Source organism: Sciurus vulgaris (assembly GCF_902686455.1).
Source record: "Sciurus vulgaris genome assembly, chromosome: 4".
Lineage (NCBI taxonomy): Eukaryota > Metazoa > Chordata > Mammalia > Rodentia > Sciuridae > Sciurus > Sciurus vulgaris.
The window spans coordinates 41,020,781-41,047,776 of NC_136464.1; the positions used below are offsets into that span (position 1 = coordinate 41,020,781).

Sequence of the window (26,996 nt, forward strand, 5' to 3'; positions counted from 1 at the left end):
TATTTAGAAAAAGGGAATGAGATTATTTATTATCTGCTTTTCTTTTTTCCTGGTCAGACTACAATTCTGCATATGACACTCAGAAACTAGTGAACCCTCTAAAGCTAATCATATGAGCAGTTGAAGTCATAGTGAACTATTATTTTCACTGGGCAAAGACACAGGGAGGAAAGTAGTATGAAGAAACTTTCTTTACATGGTTAAGGGCTGAGATCTTAAGGATGGATTAGAGCTATTCTCTGTGATCCAAAGAATCAAAAGATGACAGATTTGCAGTCATTTACCAAGTGGGTAATTCTAAGCATTAAATAACAGGTAGAAATATGTAACACTGAAGTTTCTATCAATTCTGCAAATTTCTGTATAACAAATAATTTTCTGGCATAGCTGAGACTTAAAATTGTGTACTAAAAGTTCATTATGGAGCTGTTTTTCAACAACACTGGCAGGATCTCTTGGGAAATTACCATACAAAATTTTGAAGAGATTAGGTTCATATCCAGAGCTGTCAGGATGTTTATAACTTGATTACTGATCCTCTGATTCCTTGGCCACTGCTTTTAAAGTATCCTGACACCTCCTCACAAAGATTTAATATTTTTTTTAAAAATATTTTTTGGTTGTAGATGGACAAAATATCTGTATTTATCTTTTTATGTGGTGCTGAGGATCAAACCCTGCCTCACAAATGTGAGTCAAGGGCTCTACGACCAAGCTACATACCCAACCCCAAGGATTTAACATTTCTAAATAATAACAAAATAAATAACAAAGGTTATTGCCCATCCTTCTAAGATTTTGTTTCTGCTTTGTTTTCTTTTGAGGTAGTACAAATTGAATGCAGAGGCACACTATCACTCAGCTATATTCCCAATCCTTCTTATTTTTAATTTTGAGACAGGGTCTCGCTAAGTCGCCAAGTCTGGCCTTGAATTTGCACTCTTCCTGCCTCAGCTTCCTGAGTAGCTGGGATTATAGGTGTATGCCATCGTGCCCAACATTGTAAGGTCTTTTCAATAAACTTTAGAATATACAAATAAGCATAATGATATAATATTTTGCAGTCATGACAAACTAAGATTATTTAAACCTTTTAAAATTAAAATAATCTGGAACTTCTATTGGCACAATTATGTTAAAGTAAGAGATAAGTTTCCTCCAATATATTTGATAATGTGAACACACAGCAATGTGTAGCACAGGTATACTTCTAAGGAATCTAATGCTGTTCACACAGCCCTGTCCTTTATTTCCTGGGTCTCAAATTAGATCTTACCTTGCATTGAAAATCAGATCCTTCATATTTCATACATCCTGAAGCTAATGTGGTTTCCCCCTGATCATCTTCTTCTATGATGGCAAAGCAATGACCATTAGTTCTAAAAGAGAGAAGAAAAAAAAAAAAAAAATTGAACTCCACATCAGAAAATCCTAATGAAATCTGAGTTTGAATGTGAAGAGGTACTCATAGCCTTCAGTATTCTATATCTGAATTGGGATTATATTCACATGTGATTTATTAGCAAAACTAAATAGACTTTAAGACAAAAGAAAGTTATGTCTGAACTATAATTTAAAGGGTAAATGAGAACACTATGTCAAGCAGAAAAGGATTTCTATTAAACAAGTACTACAAATGTGCACCATTATGTAACTTCTTTTTGCTCATCAGTCAAGTGATCACAGAAACCTGATTAATAAAATTCTATTCAAGTCTTAACCTTTCAAATATATACTGAAAACATCTCTTCTCAATGACAAAGAAAAGTGTATTTAGGAAGAACAGATGGATAAAGATTCTGAAAGGCTTTTTTTTTTTTTTTTTTTTTTTTAAACTAAATGTGATAGGACAACAAGAAGAATTTTTTATTTTATTTTTTTGCGGTGCTGGGGATTGAACCCAGGGCCTTGTGCTTGCAAGGCAAGCACTCTACCAACTGACCTAAATCCCCAGCCCCAAGAATTTTTCAAAAAATTTTCAAGAAATATTCAGGAATGTATTTCTAGTTAATGAAATGTTTTCATTTTAGTATTAGTATCCTTGGGTTTTCCTCTAATATAGTCAATTAGATTCTAATAGCTATAGAAGAAACTTCTAGAAGTTTTTTTTTATATGCTCCTATTTATTGCTCAAAATCCAAAGGTATTGCTTCTATGTAAAAGAATTTTGCAGAAATCTTCATTTTCTATTAGGAGAAAATGTTAAGTGTGGTGTAAAATTCTGCTAAAATAGATGATCCAGTTTTATTCTGGGTTACTAAGCCACTAACAAATTATAGCCCATTCTATCAGGGACATACTATGGACATAAAGTTCGGCAAAAATCTATTTGTGAACATAGAATAGAGCATTCCCTTACAAACAAAATTCCCAAGAAGAAGTGGTCTACATGTGGATTATGGTGATTAAGTCAACTACCACTATAGAAGCGACAGCAAATCTAAAATGAACTATCATATCATTTCAGGATGTCATGAGTTAAGTTTTGTGTATTATATCTAGTCCATTTAAAGAGCATATAATTATTAGGGAAGTACAAAATATGACCTACCTTATTACTATGGAATAGGGAGATCATTAATAGACTAATGAAATACATTTGTTCAGGAAAATTTTTTTTTGTCTAATAGGTCAATTCTTCAAAGTCCCCCCAAAAATATGGAACAGAATTATATGATTATATATAAACATGTTGAATAATTAACATAAAATTAAGTAAGAAAATGATATGGATTGGAAGTTCACAGTAAGAAAATAATAGTTAATTAGTCCAATATCATTCTTATATATCTGTAAAATATTTCAACCAATTAAGAAGCAGGAGGTTGTGGGTAAAATTATTTGGTTTCTTTTTGGTACTCTATTAAAAACAAAACAGTTTTCTACAATGAGTATCATTAACTTTCTAATAAAATAATTATTAATCACTTAATAGGAACAATGTTCCTATATTCATAATAATAAGACTTTTGGCTCTTTGGAAAGGTATCATATATAAAGGAAAAAACTCAATTTTAACTATTCTTAAAATAGCACTAGATGCACTTCTCCAAACTCTTAAGAACAGCACCAAATACTTACATGCATGTGTTATTAATGGCGTCATCTGGGCAGTGTCCTGAGCAATAGCACTTTAAAAAAGGCAAGGTATCCTCCGGTGCTAAGGTCACTCCATTTTCTGACTTCTTCTGGTCAGAGTCTGATTTCATCCCAGTGCCATGGAGCATACTGTCTAGATTCTGCCCTGCATTCAAATATGCACTTCTTAAATAAGTCATTTCTGAAAAGCTGTTTTATTAGTTTTCAATAAGGAAAGTTTCTAAGTTTTTCTATGACAACTGGAACAAATATACTTTTTTGATTAAAAAATAAATTTCACTCATACAATTAACAGACATTTGTTAATAAACTTATGTACAGAATGTTCCGTGTACTGTGGGCTATATGAAGATGACTATGTTACAAGTGTTGCACTAATCAAAGACAAACAAGAACACCACAGTACAAATTCAACATGAATTGAATGACACAACAGAATTTAGTTTAAACTTGTAAAAAAAAAAAAAAAAAGGTACCAAATGGGGAGAAACTTCAGGGAAGGCTAAGGTCATTTTCAATCACTAAAAAATAGACAAAGTATGGTTCTTCTCCCCTTCCCCCAACTTGTGATTAACTTAAAAAAAAAAAAAAATGGTCTGTTATTTGTGCCTCTTTGTGAAAAAGGAGTTACTAAGCATCTTGCTGAGGACTCTATTTGCTTAAGTGAGAATGCATTACTGAATGAGTATTAATAGAAACAAATACCCAGAGAGAAAATACTTAAAACAAAAAAGGAGGTAGAGGTCTGCATACATACACACCACCATTTTCCTTTCAGAAACACTGTAATATAATGGCAATGTTTCTGTTAATCCTATTTCACTTTCATATAAATTATGAAGCTAATGCCAGATATGTAATTTTGTTTGTATTTCAACATTTATCTCTGGAAGATGAAGACTTTTTAAAAAACAATCATGAAGTCAGGCATGGTGGTGCCTATAATCCCAGCAGCTCAGGAAGCTGAGACAGGAGGATTTTGAGTTCAAAGTCAGCCTCAGCAACTTATCGAAGTCCTAAGCAACTCAGTGAGATCCTGTCTTTTAAAAAATACAGAAAGGGCTGGGGATGTGGCTCTGTGACTAAGCACCCCTGGGTTCAATCCCCACTACAAAACAAAACAAAACAAACCAATCATGATGCCATTATCACATCTAAAAAAAATTGACAGTAATTTGATTCTTGTTCAGTCCCCAACCAACCAGGCAGTGTTCAAGTTCTCAATTGTATTGAATGTTATAAAATGTTTAAAGTTTCCTTAAATCAGGATCCAAATAAGGTTCACAGTTCACACATCATAAGAGACTGTCTCCAAGTCTGTCTGTGTCTGTGTGTGTGTCTCTCTCTGTGCCTTGGATGAAGCCCTTGATCTTATGCATGCAAAGCAGATTATCCACCACTAAGTTACACCCCTATCCCCCAGCTCCATGTCTCTTTTAATCTTCAAATTCCCTTTTTCTTTCCTTGAATAAACTGGATCATTTGTCCTACAGTATATACCAGAGTCTAGATTTTCTACCTGTATCCTTCTTGCCCACAAAATAGGTTTCTGTAAGTGGTAATTAGATCAAAAGTTGTGCTATCCAGTATGATAGCCACTAACCACACATGCTTCTGAGCACCTGAAATGTGGCCACTTTGTAAACTGTGGAAAGGAGGGACACAAATGTCTGCTTATCTCTATTTTCGAGATCTAGATTGATTAATTCAACGGGGGTAGTTAAAAAAAAAAAAAGGAGTATTCTACCATTTCTTCCTATTTATGGCCTATAATACCTATATAATGAGAAGCTTTCCCTCATTTACTAATTAGGGTAGTAGTGATACAGTTCGTGTAAGAAAGGCATGATAAGTGCTTAATTTTCCCCTCTACCAGTTTTCAAAGTTAATGAGTTCATTAGTATCCTTCAACAGTAAACAGCTTTGTTTTGTTTTGTTTTTTAAATGTCATTATAAACCCATGGATTTAAACCACTGCAATTACTATCCTTACTAATGCTCATTGTTCCATCTCTAGCCAATTCCAACTGGTCCCCATATCCTTTGGGGTTTCTGTTGGCCAAGAACCTCTAAAATCATCTCACATTTTCCTGACAGACTTAATATCAACAATTTCTCTAAGGACCCCTAGATTCTTCCACCGGAAAAAGATAATCAGAGGCCATAATCTTGTTACAGGTGCTTGTTTCTACTAGGTTGTCAATTGCTCTAAAAATGAATTCTACACCCCCTTGCCACTGCCCACTAACTGCATTCATTCGTTAGGTGAAAAATGAAGTAACTACAATTTTAAGCCCTGGTGATTACAATGGTAAACAAACCAAAGTCTCTTTTCTGTTAGAGCTTATAGTCTTACAAGGATGGGCTGGGGTTGTGGCTCAGTGGTAGAGCGCTTGCTTAGCATGTGTGAGGCACTGGGTTCAATTCTCAGCACCACATATAAATGGATGAATAAAATATAAAGGTCCATCAACATCTAAAAAATTTTAAAAAAGACAAATTGAGGATTCAATTAAAAAAAGCAAGATAATATTTGGTACTATTTTAATATTTATTCATAGAAAGTGCTATGATATCAAATAGAGTAGAGTCATTTTATAGCATGAGAAAAGAAATGAGTGATTCAGAATAAGGTCATTAAATGAGGGACCAGGAGAAGAAGCAAGGCAAAGGTCAGTGGTAAGAAGTCAGGAAGTCTCAGAATACCACATCTAGGCAAGATATTTAACTGTGTTTAATGCAAAGACACCAGATACAAATGGTGGAGGTACACTGTCAAAGATATCACAATGGTCAGCTGACTTAGACTGGGAGTTTTCAATCCCAAAGGCATTTTCTAGCAACCAGATCTCCACACTAACAAGAAACAGGCTGCCAAAGCTATTCAGTCTTCATGAAGACCATCCTCCACTAAGTACATCTTAGATATGGCCATGAAGCCAGCCAGGAATACTGGTGAAGAAAGACCAGAGACAAGAGGAATTTTCCCAGAAAACAAAACTAGAGGTTGTCAGATGGCCTAACAATCCTTAATCTATGTGTTACGGAGCAATGATTATTGAAGTTGTGTCCAAATTTTCCTTCCTCTGGAAGTTCATCTAGTATTTATACCTATTTTATCTTCATCACTGCACACTAGGTACACTGGGCATCAATAATTTTTCTTTCAGTCTCACATTGCTGGACCATGAAGAACACATCTGGATCTGAAGAACCATGGCCCAGAAGTCCTGTGTTAGTGGCTGAGTGCACTAGGTGGGCAATACTCTAGCATATATCCTGTTGAGGAGGAACTGAATATTTCATACCAACGTAAGTATTTTTTAGTATATGCTATAAAGCTATGTATGATAGATTGAAAACTCCCAGTCTAAATTAGCTATATGCTGATAGATATACAAATCTGGTGTCCTGAAACAAAACTATCAGTTATTCTTCTCCCTTTTAAAAAAAGTTATTCTAATTAGTTACACATGACAGAACACATTTTGATACATCATACATAAACGGAGTAAAACTCATTCTTCTGGTTGTACATGATGTAGAGTTACACAGGTCATATAATTATATATGCACATAGGGTAATAATGTCCAATTCATTCTACTATCATTCATACCCCCATATCTCCTCCCCTATTTTCAACCTCCTATGTCTAATCCAAAGTACCTCAATTCTTCCCTAACCACCCCTTATTGTGAATTTGTATCTGCATATCAGAGAAAACATTCGACCTTTGGTTCTGTGGGATTAGTCTATTTCACTTAGCATGACATTCCCCAGCTCCATCTGTTTACTAACAAATGCCATAATTTCATTCTTTAAGGCTGAATAATATTCATAGTATATATTATACACACACACACACATCGAAATTTCGTTTCTTTTCTTTTTCTTTTTCTTATTTTTTGGCGGTGCTGGGGATTGAACCCAGGGCCTTGTGCTTGCAAGGCAAGCACTCTACCAAATGAGCTATCTCCCCAGCCCTCGAAATTTCTTTATCCATTCATCTGTTGAAGGGCACTAGGTTGATTTCACAGCTTAGCTATTGTGAACTGAGCTGCTATAAACACTGATGTCACTGAATCACTGTGTATGCTGATTTTAAGTCTTTTGGGTATAAACCAAAGAGTGGGATGACTGGGTCAAATGGTGGTTCCATTCCAGGTTCTCTAAGGAATCTCCATACTGCTTTCCCTATATAGTGGTTGCACCACCAGCAATGTATGAGTGTACCTTTTTCCCCACATCCTCTCTAACATTTATTATTGCTTGTGTTTTTGATCATTGCCATTTGACTGGAATGAGATGAAATCTCAGTGTAGTTTTGATGTGCATTTCTCTAACTGCTGGAGGTGTTCAACATTTTTCCATGTATTTGTTGATTAATTGTATTTTTTCTTCTGTGAAGTGTCTGCTCAGTTCCTTAGCCCATTTATTGATTGGGTCACTTATTTTTTTTGGCGCTGAGTTTTTTGAGTTTATATATCCTGGAGATTAATGCTCTGTCTGAGGTGCGTGTGGTAGAGATTTCTCCCATTTTGTAGACTCTCTCTTCATAATATTATTTCCTCTGCTGTGAAGAAAGTTTTTTAGTTTGAATCCATCCATTTATTGATTCTTTATTTTACTTTTTGTACTTTGGGAGTCTTGTTAAGGAAATCAGTTTCTAAGCTGACATGCTGAAAATCTGGGCCTCTTCTATCAGGCACAGGGGTTCTGTTCTAGTGCCTAAGTTCTTGATCAACTTTGAGTTAAGTTTTGTGTATGGTGAAAGATAGGGGTTTAATTTCATTTTGCTACATATGGATTTTCAGTTTTCCTAGCACCATTTGTTGAAGAGGCTATCTTTTCTCCAATGTATATTTTTGGCACCTTTGTCTGGTGTCGGATAACTGTATTTATGTGGGTTTGTCTCTGTGTCTTCTATTCTGCGCCACTGGTTTACACATGCCATTTTTATTACTATGGCTCTGTATAAGTTAAGGTCTGATATTGTGAGGCCTCCTTCACTTTTCTTGCTAAGGACTGCTTTGGTTATTCTGGGTCTCTTATTTTTCCAAATGAATTTCATGATTACTTTTTCTATTTCTATGAAGAATGTCACTGGGATTAAATCTGCATTAAATTCGTATAACGCTTTTAGTAGTATGGCCATTGTGGTGACAATGTTAATTCTGCCTGGACTCCAAAAGCATGGGAGATCTTTCCGTCTTCTTCCATTTCTTTCTTTAGTGTTCTGTAGTTTTCATTGTAGAGATCTTTCACCTCTTGTTAGATTGATTCCCAAATATTTTATTTTTTGAGAGAATTGTGAATAGGTGGTTTTCCTAATTTCTCTTTCAGTGGATTCACCACTGATGTATAGGAAGGCATTTGATTTATGGATGTTAGTTTTATATCCTGCTACTTAGCCGAATTCATTTATTAGTTCTAGAAGTTTTCTGGTGGAATTTTTGGATCTTCTAAATATAGAATCATGTCATCTGCAAACAGTGATAGTTTGAGTTCTTTTCCTATTCGTATCCCTTCAATTTCTTTCTTCTGGCTGGAGTTTTCAAGGACAATGCTGAATAAAAGTGGTAAAAGAGGGCATCCTTGTTCCAGTTTCTTAGAGGTAATGCTTTCAATTTTTCTTCACTTAAAATGATGTTGGCCTCAAGTTTAGCATATACAACTATTCTCCTTTTTAACTTGCTGGCAAGATGTGTACGTTCACACATCCATTTTTTGGTTGAAATGTCTGCTCCTTCCTCCATGTGATTCAAGGAATCATAGCTCTACTCTCAGCATGAATCTAACTGTTGCTTTAATCTAACAATTTCAGTTCTATTCCCCTTGCCAGTGTCTTGTTTATACCACAGCATATAATTAATTCTGGTCACTTAGATTAGAAAAATGTCTATTGTGGGAAAGGAGAAAAGTTCCTGGGAAAAGACTGCTTTACCACTTTAAGAAACAGGAAGGAATACCCATCCCTCTTCTTCACTGAACACCAGTGAACTCTTCCTTGCCACATCTGCATGTGATACCTGTTCCTCAAGATGCCACACTGGGGCTGTCAAAAGAGTTAACCTGTGGCTAAACTGAGATGTGGTAGACAGCACAAGTGTATTGGAGATTAAACATGGGTCTTGATGAGCCACAGAATTAGCTAACTACAATTTACCTATCTTCAGACTTTTTGATACATGCAGATACATTTTCTTTATTGTTTAAGCACATTTATTTATTTACTTATTACTCATAGCTAAAAACAACCTAACTGACAGATGGGATTAAATCTGTCCCAGACCCTTTTAGTTGTCCAAACTACATCTATTTTCCCCTTCTCCCTTTTTCCTAACTAACCAAACTGATTTTGCTCAGTAGGGGACAGGGGACAATATGTCCAGCCTAAGGCAATGAATATAGATTAATCTAAGCTAACTATGACAATCCTGTTAACCTTGTTTTCTAGTATTTCTTGGAACTAGGAAAGATCAACCATCTTAGTTTGAGATAAAATCTACTGGCAAGGGGTATTTTGACTTTCCTGATATTATGAGGTCCCAATCTAAGGTAGGAGCTGACCCTTTTCCCAGTTTTTTTTTGCCTCAAATGTAGATAAGAGCAGCCATTTCTTAGTCATGAGGGAAATGCCAAGAAAATTAGAGATGTCAACCTCAACACTACTCAGTTACTGAGCAAATACTTATCACTTATCTTAAGTATAAATCCTACTTGTTAACATTATTGTTAGTTGGGTAATCAGTTACTGAACACTAAAATTCATTTCTAAAATTTCTAACCAAGTTCTCTGCCCCCCTAAAAAGACTCAAGTATTTATCAGCTGATTCATTTTTCTATTCAAACACAAATAACTATGAATGTAAAACACTTAAATATATATATATCGTATCATCTGATACTCAAAACATCCTGTTTCTATCTAGGATAAGTGTTATTATTTTTTATTTTATCACACGGAAATGAAGGTCCAGAGAAATTTATTTTTCTGAGACACAACTCAAAGATAAAGCCAGAGTTAAAGTAAAAAGTTCTTCAATGAATCCTGTAATTCTTCTTAGTTTTCTCTAAGAAATCGAGCAAAATTTTTTTTTGAGTTATCATGTGAAGCAACTATCAAGGTAATTCAGAAAGAAAATGGTTAAAAATGTTATTCTTTTATCAGAGAAATCTTACCCCCCTACACCGTCCATCCTAACCTCTTTCTCTTGGTTGTAAGGATTGAACCCAGGAGTGTTCTAAAACTGAGCTACACTCCTAGCCCTCATTTTTTATTTTGAGACAGGGTCTTGCTAAGTTGCCCTGGCTAGCTTCACAAGTAGCTGGGATTACAGGTATGTACCATGGTGTCCATCTAGAAACATGATTCTTGCTTATACCTGATAACTAATTACCAAGTCATTCCATCCAATAAAAGTTTACTACAGAATAACTTGAATTGTGGTGAGGAATAAGAATTTTATACCTTTTTGCACATACATGAGCTAAGCAGATTTAAAACTCTTTGTATCAAAATGGAATTTACCTTAGAAATGAGGCAGTAAACATTAATGATACTATTAACTCATCTTTATAACCATGATAGCTTTGGTTGATACCAATCAACAAGGCATATATAATAGATGTTAAAATAAAGGTGGTGTATCAAAGTGGCTTTTGCAAGAGGGCTCTGTATTCTGAGCATGGAAATAATGAGGCTATTGTTATACCTAAGGCAAAATACAAAGAAGTTACAGGTTTCATTCTGTACTTTAAAACAAAAGTAGAAAAAACCGTATCTTGTTAGCAATGTTCTTGCAGGCAGATATTAACCCATGTCCTTATGAACAAAACATGAAAGCGCAATCTGTGAAGTCAAAACCTTAAGAAAATGAAGATGTCAGTAGGTTCTATCTAAAATCCTTTTGTAAAGCATTACCATCTCTACAGTTTAAAATATAACCCTAATTAAAGCATTCAGGAAAAAGCTTTTGTGCAAATACAGTCCATTTAATCCTAAATCATTTTAATAACTTCCTGTTTGGGAGTTCTAAGCTGCGAACACACAGAAGTAAAATCACAACATGCTCATAAATAAACTTTCAGGACTCTATAAAGAAATTTTAGTATTTAGCATAGGCAAATGCCATTTTTATTTCTGAAGGATTTTAGTGACAATGGTTTTTAAAATTATTTACGTTTATACCTTATTGCATTTTAAGGAAGATGGGATTTTTAACAGTCTTGATTATCTATCACCCTGTGTTTTAGATTCTAAGTTATATGCTTCATATACTTTATCTCATTTGAAATTCATAAGACTTGATGTACGTCATAATGCCTGTGTTATGGATAAGAAAATAGGGTGAGATTTTTAAAATATTTGGAAAGGCTTCTATCATAATCAAGTTCAAAAAATTATTTGGGTGGGTTTGTTCTTTGCCTCTTAAAAGCTATGCTGGCATGATGGGCTTAGCTAATCAGAAAGGGACATGAGCTAAAAGAACAGATGAAAGAATTAAGTGTTTTTTAAGTCAGAAATGATTTACTTTTTAAATCAGAAATAAAGATCAATTTACCTTGAACATGAGAAATGATGAACAGATAGGTTCCCAATAATCTGATGTAAATATATAGCCGAGTCATTGTTCAGTTTTAATGCTTTCTGTTACACTGTCACCTTGAATAATTGATCCTGTTATTTTGCTAATGCAAATGCCTTTACTCAATGAGATTTCTTGTAGAACGCCACAACCACTTGACAATGACTCCACCTCCTACTGCTTTTTCCTGACTCCTGAAAAACAAAAATATTTACAAGGCAATTAATATAATTGAATTTGAAAAGTTTTCCAAACTAAGAGAGGAAAACAAATATCTAAACCGTAGCTTTAAATGGTAAAATACATTTTAAAAGATTAAAGTGATCCTTGTTTAAAAAAATACAGGCACACATAAAAAACAAACACTATAATTCCAAGCTTAAATAATTTAGCAACAGTTTACAATTTCTCCTGGCCACAGATCAGTCATATGTAAAACAAGAGAAATGATTTCAACAAACTGTGGCAGTGTCATGCACCTGTAGTCCCAGCCATTTGGAATGCTAAAGCAGGAGAACTGCTTGAGTTCAGGAATTTGAGGCGTACCTGGAAAATATAGCAAGACTCCAGTTCTAAAGAGAAAGAAAAAACTCTCAATAGTCTATTCTGGTAACTCCAAAGTAATTAAGTTATTTTATTACTACCAAGAAAATTTCTAAACATATATAAGAATAAACTAGAAAACATCAAATTAAAAGTATAAGATATTCATTAATATTCATTCAAATCCTGTGGACAGAATAAAACCACTTTGAATTTTTTTAGTAATTTATTCCATAGATAGAAAAGAAAGCGTTTCTCTGATAAGTGGATGATGATACATATGGGATGGGGGCAGGGGGTGATAAGGCAAGAAGGGAGGGCGGATAGATTATGTAGAGGAAAATGAGGAGTAGGGAGGGGCAGGGGGTAAGGAAAGATAGTAGAATGAGACAAATATCATTACCCTATGTACACATATGATTGCACAAAGGTGTGACTCTACTTCGCATACAACCAGAGAAATGAAAGTTGTACCCCATTTGTGTACAATGAATCAAAATAATAATAATAAAAAAAAAAACAAAGCCTGCCTAGAAAATTACACATTTAAATAAGCAACATGCTTCATTATCAAATGTATCTTAAATAAAATCATTTTCCTAAAACACTGCAAATCTGACTTGATTAGGATAAAACTAAAGCTTTTAATAGGGAAAATATGAGACAGAACCTTTCCAGTTAAGGTCTGGCTATTATTAATATACACAGTGAACTCTTAAAGACCTTAAAATATTTAAATAAGTAACAGGGGGCTGGGGCTGTAGCTCAGTGGTAGAGCACTTGCCTTGTATGTGTGAGGCACTGGGTTCAATCTTTACCACATAAAAATAAACAAAGATATTGTTAAAAATTCTTATGAAAAAGTAGGTAAAAGGAAAAATGGCTTGTCTGCACCATGATAATGATAAATATAATTCTATTTTTTGCCCATTCTATTGGTTCAGGTAGTTTGGCTTTATGACCTGAGCCTGAACTATTTCTTAGTGAAAAAGTTTTGCTGATGTATGACACAATTACTCCAGGTGTGATTTCTACCAAAAACAACTTGAGCATGCTGTTATCTACTTAAAAATTTATCACTGTAATTAGTTCTCCAAAGGTATTCACAGGGCTGGGGATATAGCTCAGTTGGTAGAGTGCTTGCCTCGCATGCATAAGGCCCTGGGTTCAAGCCCCAGCACTGCAAAAAAAAAAAAAAAAAAAAGGTATTTACAGTATTGAGGCAAATAAGGTTCACAGAGAGGTATCATTTACAAGTGAAATTTATACGTGGCTTAGTTCTAAAATCTTGGTAATTTCTTACTTCTCTACTCTAAAAGTAAATTGTTTCCCATCACATAATGCTGAGAGATTAAGATGTAAAGTCTAAAATAACTACAGAATAATGTTTGTAATGTGACTAACAGCATGTTTATGGAAAACTTACCTCTTGATATTTCAAATGTGATGTTTGTTCCAGGTTTCAAAAAAGTTTCCAGTATGTTTCCAACCCTAATCTTTCTCCTACATACTTCCACCAAGAGCACTCCACCTATCTGAATCAAACTCATTACCTTTCCTTCTTGTTCCTCCAGCTCTATTTGGTATCATAGTTAAAAGAGGCACCTTCCCTCCTTCTCTTCTGTCACCATGAGAAAAATCCTGGCCTCTTTTCCGCTTCCTTTGCTAGTTCCCACTCTTCCACACTTTTACTTACTTATTCATCCATTCACTTATTCACTAACATCTGCTACATACATAGTACAGACCAATCAATGTAAGGTACCAGAAATACAAATATGAGCATGTCAGTGTCTGCTTCAAGGAGATCCTAGTCATGGGCAGGAGAGTGATTGCTACGACTTGTTACATCTTTAAGTGTCACTGTGTCTTCACCAGTTTATTTAAAGTCAATATGTGGCTTGGTTCACTAGAGCTAGCTCCTACAGAGCTGTCTCTGAGACTCTTAAGTACTTGCCACACAGTCCCTTTCAGATAAAAGGGTCTGTGCGCAATTCATTCCACATAAATGTCTCTGAACCTGTTGCCCTGACACTAGTTCAAATCTTGGATATGCCTTAAATAACTAACCTAACCTCTCTGATGGGTTTCTTCATCTTTATAACCAAAATGCTATTTACTAGGACACAGTTATTTTAAGGAATGAAGGAAAGAATAGCTTATACGTATTCACCACTATGTGTCAGCACCATTATAAATGTTTTGCTAATGTTAACTTATGGAATCATCACAACTACCTTGTAAGAAAGGTAAAATTATTTTTTTAACTTTACAGATAAGGAAACAGGCAAGTAGATTTTGAGAAATTTATAAAGATTGCACAGACAGGATTAAAATTCAAAAGAGATCTGATTACACACTCTACATATTAAATGCTACTCTGTATTGGCACTTCTCTACTGGATATTTAATGTATACAATATAAAATGTATATTATAAACTATTTAAGGTTACGTGGTACAAAGCAGGTACTCAATAAAAGTTCCCTCCTCTGAAATGTGTTAGTGACATACTTCCCGATCCACTATAAGGACACACCTGTGCTATCCATGTCAATCCCATCTCTGAGAAATTTTAATAGACTGAAACACCTGTGATAACTTGTATGGAGAACAGTCACTAAATCTAAAATAACTACGAGTTCAACACACATCTGCACTTAACAATTGCTAAGATATGAATGCAATCCTACCAAGCATCTGCAGAAATATACTATTAAAATCATGAGAGTAACCACCTTATTTTATTCTATTTGATCAGGTCTCTACAGAAAAGAAGAACAAAGGACATAGAAACTACTCATTTGAGATACAACTGAAAGAATCAGGAATTCTTAGAGTATAAAAGGAAAAAAGTTTGCACACACTATTGTCAAGGCCACAAAGGACATAACAGAAAAGAAAATGACACTAATTAAATCATTGATTAGATCCCTTCCAATGCTAATGTCCTTTGTAAATAGAGTTCTTACCATTGAATATTTTTTATTTAATCAGTTATACATGATGCAGTAGAATGCATTTTGATACATCATACATAAATGGAGTATAACTTCTCATCCAGTTGAACTTGATGTAGAGTTACACAGGTCATGTAATCATATATGCACATAGGGTAATAGTGTCCAACTCATTCTATTATCATTCCTGCCCCCATGCCCCCTTCCCCTATTTTCACTCCCCTCTAATTCAATGTACCTCTATTCTTCCCTAACCATCCCCTTTTATTGTGAATTAGCACCTGTATGTCAAAAGAAAACATTCAACCTTTGATTCTTTAGTATTGGTCCATTTCACTTAGCAAGCTATTCTCCAGCTCCATTCATTTACTGGCAAATGCAATAATTTCATTTTTTTTTAAGGCTGAGTAATATTCAACTAGACACAGATACACACACACACATATACACACACACACACACACAATCAATCACGGTTTCTTTATCCATTCATCTGTTGAAGGGCACTAGGTTGATTCCATTAGCTATTGTGAACTGAGCTGCTATAAACACTGATGTCACTGAATCACTGTGTATGCTGATTTTAAGTCTTTTGGGTATAAATCAAAGAGTGGGATGACTGGGTCAAATGGTGGTTCCATTCCAGGTTCTCTAAGGAATCTCCATACTGCTTTCCCTATGTAGTGGTTGCACCACCAGCAATGTATGAGTGTACCTTTTTCCCCACATCCTCTCCAACATCATTTATTATTGCTTGTATTCTTGATCATTGCCATTTGACTGGAATGAGATGAAAGCTCAGTGTAGTTTTGATCTGCATTTCTCTAATTGCTGGAGGTGTTCAGCATTTTTCCATGTATTTGTTGATCAATTGTATTTTTTCTTCTGTGAAGTGTCTGCTCAGTTCCTTAGCCCATTTATTGATTGGGTCACTTTTTTTTTGGCTTTAAGTTTTTTGAGTTCTTTATATGTCCTGGAGATTAATGCTCTATCTGAGATTCATAGATTTTCTTCCATTCCATATTGCCAATGAATATTAATTTATTTTCTATTTATGAAGTCCCTGTTTTATGCATGATTCTATATTATAGATAGCAAGAATACAGGGATGACAGCAAAGTGGAGCAGGCTTCATAAATTTCATAGCCATTAAGCAAGTTTATAAAGACATTCTGGCAGAACAAGAAAATAGAAACGAAATATACTCATAATTTGAGGTAAGTACAAAAAAGACAAAGTGCCAAGTCCTAGAGGGTCCTGATTTACTCTTGATGGAAGGACCAGTGAAAGCAATGCTAAGAAATAACACTGAAGTTACAATCTGAAGAACAAAAAAGATATTTAGCCAAGTAAAGAATTGGAGGTAAGAGGATTGTAGGCACAGAGAATAGCCTGTGGAAAGATTTTGAGGAAGAGAAAAGCAAAGAGAAAACAGTTTCCAAAAGGTTGAGAATAAGGTATAGTGTGGTAAGAGATGAAGTAGAAGAAACAGAAAAGACAAGAACCAGGTCAAGAACCTATGAAAGATTTGAGATTTGAACTTAAGTGGGACAGAAGACAATCATCTGACTTCTACGTAATGAACTAGAAAGGGCATGAGTAAAAGCAAAAAGATGGGTGAAAGAATACTGTAGAAAATTTAAGACAGTAACAGTAGTGGTTAGGATTATGGTGGTGGAAGTATAGTGGATGGGCTCACAAAAACCTCAAAAATAGACTCGATAGTGCTTGGTAATGGATTAGATGTTGGGGTCAGGAAGAGTGAAGGGGTAAAAGAATATTCCCACATTTTTAGCATGAGTAATTAGTGAAATAAAAAATAAATGGATTCTGAAAGGAGTGAAGCAAAGAAATCAAGGGCTCAGATGTAGACATGGCCATTACCCAAAGGCAATGTCTAATGGGCATTCAGTTATGAAGTTTAAAAGAAACATCTTTAGATTGAAGATATGAACCCATTATCTTATAACATAGATATTCGAATTTAAGGCTCTGGATGAGATGGCTTTCTAAGAGAAGGCCCAGAACATCATTCATTTTAAAATTCCATTAAAAACAACTTTAACATGACAGGTTTATGTGACGACATTCACTGATTTAAAGTTTGTGGTCGTGAACCACTGTGTACAAAAGTAATGTAGTAGTATATACTACGACAGCTACAATATAAAATACCATTTGAATGATTCTTTTAAAAAAAGAATCAAAAGCATAGTATGAGCTTGGTGTGGCTAGCACATACCCGCAATCCCAGCACTCAGGAGGCTGAAGCAAGAGGACTGCAAGTTTGAGGCCAGCCTCAGCAATTTAGCAAGACCCTAATTCAAAATAAAATATAAAAAGGACTAGGGATGTAGCTCAGTGGTAAAGCACCCCTGGGTTCAATAAGGAAGGAAGCAATGAAGGAAGGGAGGAAGAAAGGAAATTGTGGTGGTGATCCACAAGATTTCCATAAATGCTTTGACTCACCCTTCAAAAGGTAGAGTCTAATTTTCTCCCTTGAATGTAGATTAGACTTAGTAACTCACTTCTAACAAAATAAGATGCAAACAACACTGCATAATATCTGCGATTCAGTCATAAAGGGCACTTCAGCTTCTGTCTTGCTCTCTTCACTCACTTGAGGGAAGCCAGCCATCATAAGGGCACTCATGCAAGACATACAGGGAGGTTCAAATGGCAAGGTAAGTCCATGTGGCAAACAACGTCTCCCATCAACAGCCATTGGGGTGAGCCATGTGGGACTTGGATCCTCCAGCACCCGGGGAGTTTATAGGTGACTGCAGTTTTAGAGATACCTAACCCACAATTTCATGAGGACACTAAGTTACTACCCTTGCCGTGGTAGGTTCTTTATTTGCCACCCACTTTTTTTTTTAATTGGTATTTTTTTTGGTCCCACAGATTGAACCCAGGGGCTCACAACCACTAAGCCACATCCCCAGTCCGTTGTATTTTATTTAGAGACAGGGTCTTGCCAAATTGCTTAGGGTCTCATTAAATTGCTGAGGCTAACTTTGAACTCAAGATCCTCCTGCCTCAGCCTCCAGAGCCTCTGGGATTACTGGCATCTGCCACCATGCCCAGCCCCAGGTGCATCTGGATACTCAAAAATATATGTTAGTTGTTTTAAGCTGCTGTTCAGGGGTTATTTGTTTGACATCAAAAGATAATACAAGCTTATGAGAAATTTGCTAAATTAATACAAGCCCAATCACTATGTTATTGCAGAGTCAACTAAGACAGAAGTCTGAAAAGGAGAATAATAATAATACAAGTATTAAGCAAGTCAAAATATCCAGAGAACTAACTGGATAATGCAACTGATTTCTTTCAAGAACATAGCTAAGAGCATGTGGGGTTTTTGTTGTTGTTGTTCTGGGGTGTGTGTGTGTGTGTGTGTGTGTGTGTGTGTGTGTGTGTGTGTGTTTTGAACCAGGGGTGCTTACCACTAAGCCTCATCCCCAGTCCTTTTTAGTTTTTATTGTCTCACTAACTTGCTTATATATAGCCTTGCTAAACTGCTGAGGCTGGCTTTGAATGGCTTTGAGCTTTAGTGCTCCTCCTGCCTCAGCCTCCTGAGCTGTTGGGATTACAGCCATGCATCACTGTGCCTGGCTTGAAAGCAGGATCTTTAAAATTATCTCAACAAGACCTATTTTGGGGAGAAAAATTCTGCCCTTAGTTCTATACTATATATACAGTGCTACATTTGCACCTTTAAAGTATGGATTCCATTAAAATGACATCAGTTTTATGATCTAGGTAAAGGTACTTTTTAAATACAATATCCTGGGGAATAATTTTAAAGAGATCAAATATGATGTCAGTCTGCTTGGTTTCAAATATCAGCTCTAGTATATACTTAGTGTGTGACTTTGGAAAGTTACTTAAGCTACTATGTAGGTTTGAGTATCTTTAACCACAAAATGGAAATAATATTACTAACCTAGATGAGTTAGTGCATTATATCTCAGTACTAAACATTCAATAAATAATAGATGCCAGTTATTATTGTGATTACTGAAGACTACCCCTTTATTTGTCCCATCTTATTATTTTTGTCATAATGCAGCAAAAATATTAACCTAATATTTCAACCATTCTTTACATCGAATATTTGATAAGTCTAACATATGACAATGTTTTAAAATTCCTAGAATAACTCGTCGGAATTTTATACCAAATTTAAAATATCTAATCTTGAAATGTCAAGAACAAGGACATAGACGCTTAAAACACTGCATGATTAAAATTGTAAACGATGTTAGCATTTAAAAGCTATTAAATGGTTAAACCAAATATGCATCTACATAAATTTCCTTCGATGTAACCAGAGACTGGTGCAATTTCTCCTTTAGGAAAATAACATGAAGACAAAATTACAATAAAATATAAATAATTTCTTTGTAAATAAAAAGTTAGGGCTGAGGATATAGTTCAGTGGTACAGTGCTTGCTTAGAGTGGTTTAGGTCCTGGGATCAATCCCTAAAAAATATAAAAAAGAAAGGAAAAAGATGCTCTTTTTAAAAGCTTAACAAACACAAAATGAAGACTGAATAGTTTGATCAGAACTAGAGAGAAAAGAAAACTCAAAACAAAACAGGAAAAGGCTGATGTCAGCTGAAAAAACAGACTAAAATCATTCTTTCCTCTTCCCGTTAAGCCCCCCACCCTTAATTTTTACTTTCTGGTAGAAAGGTTTGGGAATTTCCAACAAGCTGGCCAGCTGCCAATTCCATAAAGTAGCAAGGAGAAAACTCCCCTTTCCAGGGGTCCCTCCCCCAAGCAGCTCCAGGCGCCGGGTCTGACAAGCTTTCTGAGAAGGAATAGGCTCACTGCAGACTTTCTGGCTCCACAGCCATTGTTTGCATGGCTGCTGAGCTCCTTATCCAGAGCCTGGATTAGCATAAGAATATCTCTTTTCCCTTCACAAACAACTCAGCCATTCCTTCTCCACTTTCTAACCTCCTTCCCATCAATCCTTACCCTTGTATACACATGTACCCTCGAGCAACTCTGGTTATTTCTATATCAATGAAAAAAGCAATCTCACCCAATTCTGAACATAAACCCTAAAGAAAATACCTTGCTTGCCCAAAGAGTTGTAGGAATGTATCTGTGGCAAAACTGCAGGAATCTTACAAACAAGCCTGTCTGAGCAGCAACCACCATGTGACCTATGGCTGGGGGTGAGGCTTTCATAAACAGATCTTTCAGAAAGCCTGACAATAACAGCAAGGAGAATCAACCACATAACTAAATTCTGACCAAAAATAGAGATGGGAAAGGTCTACTTTAGAAAGTCACTTTTACTTGCCATGTCTCCCTTACCTTAAGATGCCAATTTCATTACCACCTGAAATTACCTTCTCACTGGATTTCACCTTTCCTGATGCTCAGTTACTCATGCAAAATGAACAACCCATATAATATCTGTGTTTCTGCTTAATTGTCCCCTCCTCACTCAAAATTCTTTTTTTTTTTTTTTCTTTTTCTGTGTCAAGACATCATTCCCTAATACAAATATTAAACCCTTTCAGGATCAGAGAGGCAAGACAAACTAGTGGGACATTAGCTGACACATTTATGTCTTATAATCCTCACAGGGGCTTCAATATTAGATGTATAAGGAATGATTCTTGATTATTAAATATTTTCAAAAATAGGAAAGAATGTATTTCCAAAACACCATTCAACTTTGTATTGCAAAGTTCCTATTTTCTTCAAAGCCTGTTTGTTTAACTGTATTAAACATTAAAACAAACAAACAAACAAACCTCACAATTAGAACCAGACTATGCTATATACAAATCTGGCCCATCTGTGCTCAGGAGTTCTTAAGCATGCCAACAGTTAATGTAAAAGGTCTGGTGTTATTCTCTCTCTTCTGGAGTAAGGACCAATAACCAAAAAAACAGGTGAAGTATATCAGTAATTGCACAAAGTTCTGGATGGAAAGGTTTGGTCACCTCTCTGGGTGTATTATGGGTAATGGTTTCTGTACAATATCTGAATGGAAATAAAATCAGTTTAATATGGCAGTGAAGAGTTCAGGGTCTGGTATAGGGCAAACCTAGGTCTTTGTGTGGCTTAAATGAGAGAAACTCATGTTGAATATTTAATGGTATCATCATCTTTGTCACTTATAATGTGCATATTAATTTTGCATGCATTATTCCATCTATATGACCAACACCAAATTAATTTTGCATGCATTATTCCATCTAAATGACCCTCACATAAGTTAATAAAATCACTTACTTTTTATTGAGTCATGCAAATTTTTATTTCATCTTTATTACTAAGGAAAAAATGAAGCTATGAAGCTCTGCAAAATTAAGAAACCTGCCCAAGTTCACACAACCAGTAAGTGGCAGGTCTGTTGTTGACAAAGCCCAAATTTTACTCACTACTGCACACTAAAAAATTGGTAAGAAAGTAGTGAGATAAAAAACAGAAAGGACTATGATTATATACTATTGCTTTTCAGTTAAAAACAACAACAACAAAACTCACCTCCTCTGTATTTGTATACCTGGCTTTGTGATGTTGGAGCTGAGATAACGCTAAAAACGTGTCTCGGTGACCTGCTCCCTGACAGGTTATGCCAACTGAAGAACTAGAGAAAGCTGAAGAAGGTGAGAAGGGCTTCTTTCCTTCTGATTTAGGCTGCTGTTCCCATCAGTCACCTGACCAACACCCTTCCCAACTGACAGCAGTGGTTAGCTGAGTTCCCAGCTTCCTTCCACACTCCCAAATCCAGGCACATAGCAGCCCTTCAGACCCAGTCATTCCCATTTCTCAGGGTCTGAGTTCCAGCTCCACAACCCCCTGCTCTGAGTCTTAGTGCCAGCAGTAGCTGGACCTAGAGCTCCCTCCATAGAGGGCTGGGTCCCAGGTGAATGAGGACACACTCTTTCCAAGTTTCTGGGATCTGAAACCTAAACCTCTTGAGGTAGGTGGTAGTTACTTCCTACCATTACTATTTCTGTTTAATCCCAGTGTTCCCTTAGCTTTTCTAATTGCCTAAAACCCATGTAATCAACTCTCTGTATCAAATTCTCTTGTTTGACCACTGTGGCTTCAGCTTTCCTGACTGGACCTTGACAAGCACAAATAGTTTCAGGTAATAGATCTTGAAGAAGCACACAGAGACACAGTCCAAACAAATCACCAGAGAAGTCCGGATTTATTTTTAAAATGCACACACTTATATAGGGCGGGAAGAGGCTGATTGGTTGGGGCATGAAGCGGGGAGTTGATTGGGAGAGCCTTTTTGCCAGGGGCAGGGCGATGGTTGATTGGGTGAGCCCTGTTGCTGGGGGACTGGGCGGGGTGTCAAGCACCGATTGGGTGCGGGTTTCCGCTGGCAGGAAGAAGTTATGAGGAGTAAAATCAGGAAGAGAAGCTCGGCCAGCGCCATGTTGGCACCTAAGGGGGGGAGGATGACCTTATAGATCTGGTAGAATAAGACTGAACACACACACACACACACACACACACACACACCATGAACAGACTTTCATATCGACTTGCTTCATCAAAGAGGAACCAATAAGTATGTCTACTATCCTTACAAAGTGAGTTTTAATGTACATTCAAAGTATATCAAAGGTATTTTGACTTTAGGAATTCCTCCAGATTCAGTACATTTCACTTATTTTTACCTCAAATAAGTTTAACCTATTCAAGTTAAAGTGTAAGAAACTTGTTCAAGATTGGTTGGACTGTCTAAACTATGTGAACCAGGTCAAAGTGGAAAGAATACCAAAATTTGGCTATTAAAACAGATTTCTCTTTCTCTTAAGTAACACTACATTTAATCAAAGGCTTATATGTCTCTGAAGTGTAAAAAAAAAAGAAAACTTAAATGCTAAATCAATTTTTAAGGGGAATATATCTAACTTCTGTAGGAATAAAAATCAACGTAGAACATTCAAAATAACAAAAAACAAACCCATATTTCACTTAGGAAACCAAATCAAAGTATAAGGGTATTTATGCCCTCAACTTGAAGGAACAAGTTGGTACCACCTCCCCCTAAGAGGATCTAGAAATATACAAGCGGTTCTTGTTGGGATAATGTCTGGGATATGACAGGACATACACTGACCAAGGCAATGGGCAGGGACAACTACTTGAAACAACTGCCCCAACCTAACATCAAAAGTGCCCTCCTTGTTGAGATATACTAATTCTTGACTGGTATGAAGTGACTATCATTATTTCACTATTCCCTAAAGTTTCTTTTGCAGTTTCAACTGTTCAAGTGGCAAGAGTTTCAGCCATTAAGAAGAAAAGTTATTTTTATCAAACTAATGTCTACATACAATTTTATTTTTCTTTTGTTCTCACCTAACCACTTTAAAAAGGAATCATTCTTTTTGTGTTAAACAGTGCTTGCTTGTACAATGAAAATGTGATTTTTTTAAAAAATCAATCATTTCTTTCCACTTTTTTCTACAACTTTTTAAAAATTCAGAGTACATCCTTCCCCTAAGCTCTAAGAATAAAGGCTCTGTCCTAGGCTAAGCCAATATACATATTCTGCCTTCCATGCCACAAGGAAAAAAGTTCAGGGTTGAGCTAGTCTAATACAGCCTCAGAACTTTTGCTGTGCCTGAAGGGACAAAGTCACTCTTTCATATTGAATATGAATAAGGAAACAGCAGTCTCAGAAGCTGCTGGCAGCTAGGTTGGGACCAGAAGGGAAACCAGAAGGCAGTGCCAGGAAACTGAAAGAAGCTAGATCCTTGGAGACATGGATGAGCTGCTCAAGCAGTCTTCTGGTAAAGTCTGAATTACTTAGGGGCTCTGTAGCTAAGAGCCATTTTTTTTTTAGGTCTTATAAGTCAGTTTTTCTGTGACAACCAAAAACATACAGCTGATATAAGGATCAAAGGAAAAGGCACATCTCAGTATTCTAGCTTAGATTAGCCTAAAACTAACAATACTGACTAAAGTAAAAAAACTGATAACACATATGTATAAGAAAGAGCAAATTATTTTAAAGATGACTCAAACAGCATAAAAAGCGACTTAAACTAGCGCACGCCTGTAATCCAAGTGATACAGGAGGCCAAGGCATGAGGATTCCAAGTTCGAGACCAGCCTGGTGAGACCCTGTCTCAAAATAAAAAATAGAAAGGGCTGGTTATGTCACAGTTACAGAGTAACCCTGGGTTTAATACCTAGTACCAAAACAAAACAAAACAAAACAAAAAACACCCAAAAAAATAAAACAAAAAAGTGACTTAACAATGTTATCAGCAGCTATATATATGTTACTTTTGATATTTCTCATCTCAGTCCCCTAATTTGCTAGACTTGTCTTTCCCACCTCAGCTAATAGCTTCTAGTTCTCTAGGCCTAAACTCTCAGTCATTCTTGATCACTTCTTCCCATTTCTTTATACCCATATCCTATCTGTCATCAAATCCACTGGGTCTACCTTCAAAAGACATCCAGAACCCTAAATCTTCTCACTACCTCCACTGCTATCAGTGGTCCAAGCCACTAAGAGTCTTTGCTTGGGTTATTCAAACAGCCTCCTAACTGGCTTCCCTGTGTCTACCCTTGTCCTATACCAAACATTCTCAACATACAAAGCAATTCTAATAAAAAGCATAATAAAACCACGCCAACACCTCTGTTCGAAACCCTACAAAAGTGCCTGACTCATTGAGTAAAAAATAAAGTCTACAAAGGTCCACAGGGCTCCACTTGCTCCATTCCAACTGTAGTTGCCCACTAATTTCTTTAAAAAGGTCTACACAACCCCACTGTAGGACTAGTATATTTGCAGGGTCCTCTATCATTAATCCTCTTTCCAGGACATCTGAAATAATCTGCTACCTTCCCTTTTCTGAGTTTACTCAGAATCTCTTTATGATTTACATTGTTCCCACCCACCCTGTTTAAACTATAAGGGTATCCTCTTCCCTGGCACTCCTGTCCTCACTCCTTGTAATTTTTTCTTTTTCTTTAGCATTTGGCTGTAATCTGTAATTTAATGTATCATTTACTCTTTGTTTACTGCCTGCCACCTGCTCCAGAATGGAGGCTCCAGAAGGGCAAGGTTGTCTGTTTTATTCACTCTGGATCTGTAATACCTAGAACAGTGCTGGGCATACAATTGGTTCAAAGTAAATATTCGCTCAGGGAATGACTGAATAGGGCAGAAGGAATTAAAATGCTATGCTAATTCCTTTTATTTTATATGCAATCTAGACTTTACCAAAAGAGCAGGCAGAGGATAAACTATCTCATTTTCTTTTCTTCTTCTTCTTCTTCTTTTTTTTTTTTTCATTTTCTTATCTTAACACAACCAGAATGATACAAAAACCATACCACTTCCTTTTGCTCACTTCCAGCCCTAACTTATGCTAAAATCCAGTGAGGAAAATCTTGCACTGTTTTCATGCATAGTCTCAGATTTGAAATATAAATTAAAGTCTTAAGAAAGGCTTGTACATATAAACATAATTTCCTCAAATCTACAATACTGCTTAAGGCAAACAATGGCTTGAGTTCTGTTTTTACAGTACAACACAGTTATACCAAGTTATATAATTGTGGTAATAATCAAGGGCAAAAAGAAAATACAGACTGTTCTTTGGTACAAACCGTGTGGTTGACAAAGGGAATGTCAAAGCACTATTTAAATTCAACTGCAACCTTCCAGGAAGCAGATATAAGGAAAGGTTCAAAGGTAGTACGTATATGTAAACTGTAAATTTCCAACAGCCCTGAACAAGAGCGCAGGGTGTTAAAATTATATCTTTAACAATTCTTTCCTGACAGACATGATCCACAAAACTATAGGAAACTAAAAGCTTACAAACATGCAGCTAAAAAAGAACACCATCGAGATCACAAATTCCTGCTGTATAAATGTGAATGAAGCCCATGAGTTTTTCTCCTTGTGGATGAAACATCTATATTTTATCTTCTTTACTGTGTTTTAGCGTAACTGGTCAGGTTAAAATGTGCTAGTTTAGGGTATTTTTACTTAGAAGTTCTGTGGCATGGAATGGGCTTCACATTTTGTAAATTTTTTTTTTTTTTTTTTTTTTATTGGAGTAGAAGCAAATGAAATTATTAAACAGTTAAAACCAAAAACACCTAGAACCCATTTGAAATTTCAAAACTACTACCCTTATTTTGACCATCTTATTAAGCCAATCAACATAAAATACCAAAAGGAGTTTATTAAAGTTGGTTTATACCTAAGAAAATTTCAAGATTATGTACACATTTTGTAAATTTTTAAAAATATTTTTATTTGTAGATGGACACAATACCTCTACTTTGTTATTTAGTTTTTTATGTGGTGCTGGGGATAGAGCCCAGTGCCTCACCTATTAAAGGCAATCACTCTACCACTGAGCCACAACCCCAGCCCCTGGCCTTTACTTGTCCTGTTTATCTTTTAGTATATTTAAGCTCAGGTACCTTTTTGATTTTTTTTTTTCTGAGGTAATTAAACATTCATGAACTTGTCTTTTCATTTTAAAGAAAGGACTATAAATAGTATGTAAGAACAATGCTTAACATATTTTTAAACTTTCTAAAGATGTATGAAAATACTGTTCCATATGTAAAATGCTATTTTTCATACAACGTGAGGTATTTCTACAGTAGATATGAGTAGTTCTTTGTAATTTATTTCCAATGTTATATAGTGTTCCATCATACCATTTCACAACTGTACTTGTCCATTCTCCTGTTGATAGACATATTAGCTTATTTCTAACATGTTGGCATTATAAGCAATTTGTAATCGGTGGGTTTGGCACAGAT

General features: G+C 35.8%; 1 protein-coding gene across 3 annotated transcripts in view; it reads right to left on the minus strand.

The window, feature by feature from the left end:
- The window catches only part of BMPR1A (bone morphogenetic protein receptor type 1A), a 133,765-nt gene that overhangs the window by 28,541 nt on the left and 78,228 nt on the right, over positions 1–26,996 (minus strand). For all 3 annotated transcript variants that reach the window (XM_079138245.1, XM_079138243.1, XM_079138244.1), the window contains 3 exons: positions 11,665–11,882; positions 3,082–3,244; positions 1,277–1,379 (listed from right to left, as the gene is read on the minus strand). In XM_079138245.1, coding sequence (XP_078994371.1) covers positions 1,277–1,379; positions 3,082–3,244; positions 11,665–11,731 — 333 coding nt within the window. In that variant the 5' untranslated portion in view covers positions 11,732–11,882. The remainder of the gene's footprint in view (positions 1–1,276; positions 1,380–3,081; positions 3,245–11,664; positions 11,883–26,996) is intronic.